Source organism: Arachis hypogaea, chromosome 8, assembly GCF_003086295.3.
Source record: "Arachis hypogaea cultivar Tifrunner chromosome 8, arahy.Tifrunner.gnm2.J5K5, whole genome shotgun sequence".
Taxonomy (NCBI): Eukaryota; Viridiplantae; Streptophyta; class Magnoliopsida; order Fabales; family Fabaceae; genus Arachis; species Arachis hypogaea.
In genome coordinates, this window is record NC_092043.1 from 44,401,360 (window position 1) to 44,411,624 (window position 10,265).

At 34.1% G+C, this 10,265-nt stretch overlaps 2 protein-coding genes across 10 annotated transcripts; both read right to left on the reverse strand.

Annotated features, from left to right (window-relative positions):
- Positions 1-1,151: 1,151 nt before the first annotated feature.
- LOC140174865 (uncharacterized) lies at positions 1,152-9,243 on the reverse strand. 9 transcript variants are annotated; one of them, XR_011864888.1, is made up of 5 exons: positions 7,960-9,243; positions 7,699-7,800; positions 6,618-6,691; positions 1,614-5,230; positions 1,251-1,531 (listed from the first exon to the last, which is right to left on the reverse strand). XR_011864888.1 is itself a non-coding variant. In XM_072201450.1 (3 exons), the coding sequence occupies exons 1-2, from the start codon at positions 9,059-9,061 to the stop codon at positions 7,718-7,720; spliced, it is 1,185 nt and encodes a 394-aa protein (XP_072057551.1). In that variant the 5' UTR covers positions 9,062-9,243; the 3' UTR covers positions 6,519-6,691; positions 7,699-7,717. The 9 variants fall into 9 exon arrangements, 2 of the variants coding, with proteins under 2 accessions (XP_072057551.1, XP_072057550.1); XR_011864892.1 differs by having other exon boundaries at positions 1,152-2,191; XR_011864890.1 differs by having other exon boundaries at positions 1,251-5,227.
- On the reverse strand, positions 1,251-5,066 carry LOC140174866 (uncharacterized mitochondrial protein AtMg00310-like). Its single transcript, XM_072201451.1, has 2 exons — positions 4,881-5,066; positions 1,251-4,444 (listed from the first exon to the last, which is right to left on the reverse strand). The coding sequence occupies exon 2, from the start codon at positions 4,041-4,043 to the stop codon at positions 3,378-3,380; it is 666 nt and encodes a 221-aa protein (XP_072057552.1). The 5' UTR covers positions 4,044-4,444; positions 4,881-5,066; the 3' UTR covers positions 1,251-3,377.
- Positions 9,244-10,265: the final 1,022 nt, after the last annotated feature.

Here is a 10,265-nt window from a genome sequence, read left to right on the forward strand (position 1 = left end):
CCAAAACCAACGTTTACAAGAAGCAACTATTTTTAACTTCTGCATTTTCCTAGCGGGCTTTTAGTCATAAATACTAACTATTCATTTATCTTTTACCAATTTTATCTTTCATGTATATTATTATATTATTTATAAAATTCTTGTTATTTCTATTTATATGAGCTCTATTTTTCTATTTTTTATTTTTTTCAACTGTTTGCTTGATATTATACATTTTTATAATTGTGATTTTTGTATATTATGTTTGTTATTATCTTTTTATAATGTGATTTATTGATTCTATTAGGTAAAGTAAATTAAACAAAAATTTAACTGTAAATAATAATAATAGTAAAAAATTATAGCATACTAAAAAAATACTAAAAATACTAAAAGTATACTATATAAAAAGATCATCAAAAATTTTCAGATTTGTTTCAATTACTATAAAGTAAATATTTAATTTTTTATTATTCTTAGTACTCTCTTTTATAATTGTAATTCTCATATACTATATTTTAGTATAATATTTTATAATATAGATTATGCTTCCATTAAAAATTAAATTAAATAAAAAATTAATCATAGATAATAATAAAATCATAAATGTTGGATTTCGAATTAATATTAAGAATAAGATTATTGAAATTACTAGAATAAGAGTACGATATAAAAAAATACTAAAGTACATTCTAAGTTAATATTTAAAAATATATTTTATCTATTTTTTATATGTTATTTTTATTTTAGTAAGTAAATATTAATTTTATTATTAAATTAACTAATAAGATCTATTTAAATATCTAAATTAAAATGATAGAATTATATAAAAAAATTATTTAATTGAAGTCTATTTTAGTAATTTTTTATCTAAAAGTGATTTTGAATAGTATAAGCCAAACAACATTTATTTTACTATAATCAATTTTGACACAAAAATTACCAAACATAAATCACTTTAACACAAACTTATTTTTTATCAAAATCAAGTTTGCAAAATCAATTTTATGCAAACTCTCATTTACAAACTGTAATCCAAACACACACAAAATAATCACATACAATTATTCTATGTGCAAAGCTAATTAATGAATATAAATAATGTAGCTTTAAACAAAAAAATTGCATTCCATCAGATAAAACAATTTGGAACTTTAAATGAAGCTGGAAGATAAACAGATCAAAGATTCCAATGTGGTATTCATTTTCTATGTTAAAAAATTCATGCTCCATTACTTAAAAATTCTCATCTGATCTTATTGGATGCAAAATTGAAGATGAGAGGGAATTAGATTAAAACTTTTTGCCGAAGAGCAATTAGAATCCTGGCAATAATAGTGTGGTTCTGGGTTTTGCATCAACGGCTCCACACCAGATAAAGACGCCAATAACAACAACATTACAAATAACATCAGATCAAATAATAAGGAACATACACAACTCTTCATCGTAAACCATCATCAATCTGTCATTGGAAAAAGAAAAAAGGAAAAAGAAGAAATCACCCGAGGTGGGAGCGTGCCTCTTGAGAGTGATTTGGTGCTGCTGCCAGCTATGAAGACAAAGTTTAAATAAAAAAAAAATAATATTAAAAAATAAAAAAAACTATGTGCAGGAATATTAAAATCTTATACCTTTATTTTCTCAGAGGGCTTGTTGGGCTTGTTGGATAGTTTGTTGCAAAATGTCCAGAAAATTCCCATAGTTGTAGCAGCTTCCGCCGCCACAAACGCTGCCGTACCTACCTTGGCATCTGCCTCCTCCCTGGTTGCTTTCCTTGATCCAGCCCACCATGGCTGTACATGTACGACCGTCATCACATCCTCCACCTTATCCACCATCACCATGTCAACTATTACCACGAACTCCACTGTGACCACTGAGCCCACCGTTGCCTTAGCCTCCTCGACTACCATAGTTGCCGCCACAACCTCTTCGACTGCCGTAACCCTACTACCATTGCTGTTGTCCCTTTCACCGTGACAGGAAATAAATAGATCTAACCGCTCTGTTCTTGTCGCCACAGCTGCTATGCTCTCCTCTTGCCTCGTCACGCTGCATGTGCTTTCTGTGGCAACCGCTCAGTTCTTTCCATCGATCTACTCTCTTTCACCGCTTCCTCCTCCATATCCACCACCACCACATCGGTGACTACCATGATCTTGGCACGACATCACCAAATGACAGAAAAGTTATCCGGTGATAAAGAGATCTGAAAAAGAAGAAAAACAGAAGAGGAGGAACTGAAGAAGAAGAGAATGAGAAAAAAATAACGTAAATCCCTTTTCAATTTTGATTTTGAATTCAAAATTTGAAATTTCACGCTCACTCTTAGTGGAACTCACTCTTAGTGGAACTCAACTGTGAAAGGAGCCAATAAGTATACGAATGAATTGAAACATGGCATGTAATGGATGACATAAGCCAATTAGCCAATGAAAATGTACGTATGAATCATTGTATGGCATGTGGTGAATGATATACATATCATGAACAGTACTTTCATAGCTAAAAGGATTGACAAGGTGAAATTCCACTAATTTAAAACCCTCTATTAGAAGAATAGTATTAGATTAGATAGTATTAGATAGTATTAGATTTATGAGAGTAATTGACATAAAATGTTTTCACATAAATATAACACGTGTGATTTTTTTTTTCAAAGTTAAAAAAGACTTTTATTGCATCATAAAAGTGGTACAAATGTCCAAATGCAGGACATGAGATAGAAAAGTGGGGGTTTCCCAAATAAAAAAACTCACTAAAGGCAAAGTGAACAAAACTGAACTAAACTTAGAAAGGAGAATTGGGAAAAAAAACAAAAACCTAAGACGGTGAGTTTAGGCTAGAGAGGTGAACTGTTGCGCCAGGGTTACCGACATTTGAAGCGTCTCTTCTGGCGTTTGGTTTGTGTGCTCAAAGACCCAAAGGTTTCTTGCCTTCCATATGTTCCAACAGATACTTGCCACAAAACCCATCAACCTCTCTCCATCATGTTTCCGCTCAAGCTTTGTCTTCAATTCTTGCCACCATTCAAAGAACTGGTCACCGGTAGGATGTGGAAGGTGCAGGTAAATCTGGCTTCTACTCCAAATGTCTTGGGCTTTGTTGCATGTAATTAGGCAGTGGGTGATTGACTCTGATTGTGTGTGACAATAAGGGCAAAGAGAACTTGTACTTGGAAATCTGCGATGGATGAATTCTAGCACTGGAATTCGACCATGGAGGCATTTCCAGAGGAACATCTTCACACTGGAAGTGACTTTCAGCTTCCCCAAGTGCTGCGAAATATGCTTTTGCTTCATGTGGTCAGGGCAGTGCTCTAGTGGAGGGTGAAAAAATAGGTAAGCAATGTTATAACCTGAGGCTGTGTCATACTTTTTAGATTTGTTGAGGCTTCATTGAAGCACATCTTCTCCATCTACAAGTTGAATTGAGTAGATTCTGCTTTGAATTTCAGGGGAAAAACTGTTGGCAATCAGGTTGTGGTTCCAATTTCTATCAGGCAACATAAGATCTTTTACCCAGAAGACCGGATTCTTCGGGGTAATAGGTTGTGACAAAGGGATACGGAACGGATACGGTGGAGGTAACCAAGGGTCGCTAAATACTCGGATGGAACTACCAGATCCAACCCTCCAATTCAAGCCTTTTTCAACAACTGTTCGGCCCTCTAAGATGCTGCGCCAGCCCCAAGAAGGTAAGCCTCCTAACTCTGCACTCATCGCATTGCTGTACTTAAAGTATTTACCTTTCAGTGTTCTTGCTAGGATAGAATTAGGCTGAGTAGCAATCCTCCAGTACTGTTTTCCTAATAAAGCGAGGTTCTGAGCCCTCAAATCTTTCAGGCCTAGTCCCCCCTCCTTCTTAGGTCTGGACATTGTATCCCAGCCAATCCAAACCATTCTCCGTTCTGTTCTTTTTTGACCCCACCAGTACTGAGTAAGAATTCTGTGAATTTTATTAATGAGTGTGTCTGGCAGTCTGAAACAGGAGAGTGTATAGATTGGAACAGCTTCCCCAACAGCCTTGAGTAAAACATTTCTTCCTGCGTTTGACACCATATTCTTCTGCCATCCTTGAACCTTTTTCTGAACCTTTTCCTTAATCAAACCGAATGTAGCTTTTTTAGATTTGTTAACTAAAGAAGGGAGGCCCAAATATTTGTCCTGTGCACTGATATGTTCAATATGTAGCTTGGCTGCCACCTGGAGCCAGATATGATTTGGGGTATTGTTGCTAAAGAATATCGAGGATTTGTTGAGATTCACTTGTTGTCCACTAACCCTCTCGTATTCACCCAGGGTATTTAGAATTTGTTCACAACCATATTCTGTTGCCTTAGAGAATAGAATAGAATCATCAGCAAAAAGGAGATGGCTAATAGTGGGACTTCTTCTGCACACCTGAATTCCTTGAATTCTACCGCTTAATTCCGCTTTGTGTAGTAAGAAGGAAAGACCTTCTGCACAGAAAAGAAAAAGATAGGGGGATAGAGGGTCACCTTGGCGGATGCCTCTAGTTGGTTTGAAATAACCAAAAGGTTGTCCTTCCACAACAACAGAATAAGAAACGGTAGTTACTAATTCATGAATCCAGTTTATCCACCTTTCACCAAATCCGAACTTAGCTAAAATGAACCATAGAAAATGCCACTCTACTCTATCATAGGTTTTACTCATATCTAACTTGACTGCCATTTCATGCTGCAGACCTGACTTTTTATTCTTTAGATAGTGCATACATTCATGAGCAATCAAGATATTGTCTGAAATTAAGCTGCCCTTGATAAAGGCACTTTGGGTAGGACTAATTAGTTTATTCATGCAATCCTATAGTCTATGGACGAAAACTTTAGAAATAATTTTGTAAATGACTGTAGACAAACTGATGGGTCTAACCTGTGTCATTGTAGTAGCATCCGGCACTTTTGGGATGAGACAGATATGTGTATGGTTGAAGCTTTTTAAAATTTTTCCCCCTTGAAAGAAACTGCGAACTGTTCGAAAAACATCTGCACCCACTATATTCCAAAAGAATTGAAAGAACTTTGCAGTCATACCGTCTTCTCCCGGGGCACTTTGCGGGTGAATACTAAAAGTGGCTCGCTTAACTTACTCAATAGTGACTGGTCTTTGTAACCTACGGTTCATGGAAGCTGTAACCTTAGGCTCAAAGTCCGAGAACAGGGGATCCGGGTCAGTCTGGGCAGTTGAGGAGAAAATGTCCCGAAAGTAGTCTTCCGCCACTACTGCAATTGATGAGTTGAAATATGTCTGATTATTTAGTGATTTTTATCTATAATTTTATGTGAATATTCACTAATATTAGTCCGAGAACACGTGTGATATTTACACTTATTATGTTAAGTGATTTAATAAAATATGTCTGATTATTTAGTGATTTTTATCTATAATTTTATGTGAATATTCACTAATATTTAGCAATTTTATTCAATAATATAATTCGAATAGTAAAAATTTAGTTGCGCCCTAAACATATAAGTACTAGCTAAAGATCTTTTAAATTATGAGAGTTAATAAAGTAATAAAATAAGAGATTAATCACTCTTAAATTAAAATAATAAAATGTATATATGATAAAAATTACAAATTTAGTGATTATTAATCACTTATCTTATCATTTTATTTTATTTTTTCTACAAATTCAAGTATAATAACCTCTCATTTTACTAATTTTATCATTTGTTTTTTGCTTTCTTTACTTTGGTCAAAGAGTCTTGATATTTTTATTGGACTCTTAAGAGGAGGGTTTTACATGGCCCAGAGAATTTATTTTTTTGGTACAACCACATTCGTTCTTTTATACAATTATTCAATCAATTAATGTGTAAAAAAATAAGACAAGTTATCGAAATAAATTATTTGAAAAACAATATTACTATAATACAACATATGAATAATGAAAACGCAACTTTTATAATTCTATAGAAACGCGGGAGAGATATAACGGATTAGGGATTGCACGTAAACCGTAAACCGTTAGACAGCAGTTTATATTGAAAAGCGTGCAACCGCTATATCCTACAGCGATTTCTGAAGAAGCTGAACAAAGAAGAAACCGCAACACTCTTACAGCAATTTCTTCGCATGTATCATTTCAATTCAATCTATATCTTATTTGATCATCATGTTATCCTATATACTATATAACATATATTGTTATCATTATTCTATAATATCATCACTATTATATAATAAATTTATATTGTTTATTTTATTCCTTTTTTATACATTATTCACGTCCCAATTCAATATATTCTTAGTTTTGTGTTTCTTTCTTCTTTTTGATAATCATTTTATTATATATCATAAAAAGTATTTCAAGTATTATAGTAATTTTAATTATTAATCTCAACTATAATATATATAATATATAATTAAAATCAATAATTAAAATTATTAAAACGTTTAAAACATCAGAGTACTCAAAATATTTTTTATATAGTAATATAATATATCAATATATATACAAATCATTTTGTATGGTTTTAGACTTAGTTTCTCTTCAATGCATGATTTATTTTATCCGAAAGAATTTATAAAATTTAAGGAATATTTTTTTTAAGAGTATATAAAGAATAGCTTTTTGTTCGAATATTTTTTTAATTACCTTACCTTATTTGTTACATCACACCCCTAGAATGACAATGTCCGAGAATCGACAACAACTGCTTCATATAACACTTAATCTGCAGACCAAAAATAACCTCCTCTCTCAAATTCAAATTTTGATGTGATCTCCGTTAACTATCATTCATTCATCTAGATTTAGAAATAACACAAACAATAAATCTCATAACATATATAATTAAATAAGCCAGAGAAACAAATCACCAAAAAACAAATGAAAAAGAGCATAATTTGTTGAATAAACTAAATGAATTCTAAGATAATTAGACAACATCAACATCTCCTTCCCCACAAGACCCTACCATATCTTAGCATTCACCCTTTAAGTGTCAACAGGCCCCTACTGTAACCTTGGCTTTGAAATAATGATTCAATAACTAATAGCAATTTAACCAAAAGAAATTCTAAAACCAAGGAAAAAAAAGCTCAAAGTTTTTACAAAGAAAAAGACTATCAAAGGCTTAAAAAGAGCAAAAGTGTCAACTGCGTTGGAAATTTGGAATTGTATATTTTTCTCTATCAATAAAGGCTATATAAATTATAATCAACATGGTACCAATAATTTATGAAATTTAAAAATTATACAGAAACGATCATATATCATTTTATAAATGCCACAATAAAATTATGAAAAGATCAAGACATCAACAAAGGTAAAATCTATCTCAAATTCCAAACACCTTATGTGAAAATTCTTAACTTAAAAAAAAAGTAAAAATATAAAATTCAGAAAAGTAAATTATTAAAATATCAAAAAGAAAGAAGAGTGAAAGAAAGAGCAAGAGAAATAAGCCACGAGTTAAATAGATACATCACTTATTCCTCTTGACTCATATGCTCTTATTGATTCATCTATTCTCTTTGACTAAAACTTGATATTTTCTCAATTTTGTGAATGAAAAAGATTATAACCTAAAAAAGTACAAAATGATATATGAACATTGAAATCCTACTAACATGTCTAACTTTATTTAATAGCGGAATAAACACATCAGTATTCAAAATCTGATCGCCAATGAAAATCAAGTAATCATAGCAGAGGGAACAACAATAAAACAAAGCATACATGAACAGGTTGAAGTTAGTCATTCTTGTTCGAATGCTGTTGTTGGGTTGCTTGGATTCGTCCCACCAGCTAGCTTGGGCTCTTTCCTTGGAGAGATGCAATCTGTAACGTAATTTTGTTCTCAAGTCTTAAGAATAACAAGTCTTTTAAAAAATAAAGAAAATTTATTCACCAAATCCCTAACAATGTTTTTGATGGATATAATTTAATGGTAACTCTTACAGAATAACAAGAAGCATGCTGACAAAAGCAACATTATACCTTTGGAATATGGATGTTTGCGAGGCATTCCCTTTCTGAGGGAGAAAAGAAAGGAGGTGTAGAGCACTTGAACGCGGTCATCTAAGAAATAAGGCCTCGTATCGAAGACTCGATTCACGAGTACACGCACAGATAAGAACCTTTGCTCCTCTTGTACCAACCCTAATTCAACTACTAAAATGCAAAAGGATGGAATGCCTTCTGCGAGACCAGAGATGGTAACACATACTTTGCTGTTGCCAAGGTCAACCAAGTTGAGCTCAGAGGAAAAATCATCAAAGAAGGATGGTTGGATCGCCTCACACAACTCATCAAGGCCTTGATGGCGAAGAATGCAATAATCTTTATTATCCACCAGCAAAGCCTGTATGTCATATTTCACACCACGTACGGGAAGAGCCTTCAGTTTCCATGTCAGCACCACACTGCCATCGCCTACATCCCCAAGGGACCGCACACGCACGAAAAGATCATAACCAGGAACAAAAAATGTGCGCTCCAGTTTAATCCATGCTTTAAGTTGGGGATCGTAGAGATATGCAATTCCTGGTGCGGACAGGGGATGCAAAAAGAATTTATCATTTAGCACAAAACCAACAGGCAAACTATAATCATCAGAGTTGACTTCGGTTGGAGGAGCGGGAGCGGAATGCCAGCTCGGGTGACGGGGATTGGGACATAAAACCCATAACCCCGTCTTTCTTCCTAACTGTGGTACCGCACCATGCTCCAACAAGTAAACGTCATCTTTAATGTTTGCAAGGAAAATGAAGTCTTCGGTCGGTAGCGGAGGGATTGCGCCCGTCTCTACTGCCTCAGATGTGCCCAACGTGTTGCCGCCGACATAGGAGATTTGGTAGATCTTGGTGCCAGATTCGGTTTGCTTACCGACTAAGAAAAATTTCGAGTCGAAGATAAAGTAATCCAACATGCTGGACTCTGGAAGATTCAAACAGAAATCAAACGGAGCCTGCTCAAGATGGGATTTCCAATCCCTATCCTCATTCTTCCCCAATTTTTCTAACTTCTCAACGCGGATGCCAAAGATGTAGTCGTTTGTCACCATCCACAGGCATTCTCCTGTTTCCGCCGACTCCATCATCAACAATATGAACACAGAGAAGAAAGGATTTATTTGTTTGTTATGTAGAAGGCTGGGAGATAGAAGGCAGACGTAGGCTAGGGTTTCGGTTATTGAAGATCGTATGCAAACCCCGCTTTTTCTCACCCAGCCAATCCTTTGGTCCGCGAAAAACAAAAATTCAAGATAAATCTTGTTCGAAATAAATTAAAAAAATATATTTATTTTTCAAAACAAATAATTTTATCCATAAGTTTTAGAACACATTTTTTTGGACTTTGAAACAAGGCCGTCCACTGTAATAATGAACTTTAATATTTTTATAAAATTCGCTCACTTAAATGGCAAATTTTATGTTAATAAGCGGTAAATTTTTTTCCACATATAATATATATTCACATTGGGCCTGCTACACATACAAGCAATAAGGTCTTACAAGTGTTACAAGCCCCCAACCCACAAATATTCCATACGCACACTAATTATATTGAATGGAGCGTAACATTCACGAATTCCCACTCAAACGGTTACACTTCTCTTCGCGTAAACCGCCCCTTAACGGCAGACTCTTCCACTTCTTCCACTTCTCAAATCCATTCAGAGAAAACACAACCCTTTCATTTTCGAGCAACATTCGAAACTTAAGATATACAATTCGTCGCTAAGATTCGAAAATTCCATCAACACAACATAGAACTCTCGATCAAGAATCTCAAGAGAAAACAAAGCTATAATACTCAAGGTACGTTACATTACCATTCCTGTATATTTTCCAGATTTCGAACTAAGTTTTACTGTTCTTCTACGTTGTTTTACGTTTTACTGTTCTTCTTACTCTACGTCTCATTTTACAGTTTATGATGTTCTACTTGTTCTAGGTTTTACTGTTATTCTTTGTTCTATGTTACACTGTTCTTCTTAGTTCTTCTAGGTGTTACTGTTCTTGTTGTTCTACTTCTTCTGGTAACTAATTTTTGGGGGTATATTCCGTAGTTTGGTGGGTGTATATGGAGTAATTTGTTGGGTGTATATGGCATAAAATGTTGGGTGTATATTCCTGAACTGATATACTGTAATAGTCAGCAGTTGCTTATATTTGCTTGTCCATTGGTGTATATTGCTTGACCTTGTAATGTTGCTTAACATTGTATATTGATGCATGTTTGAGTGATATATGACTGATATATATGGGTGTATCTGAATCATATCTATGGGTGTATCTTAC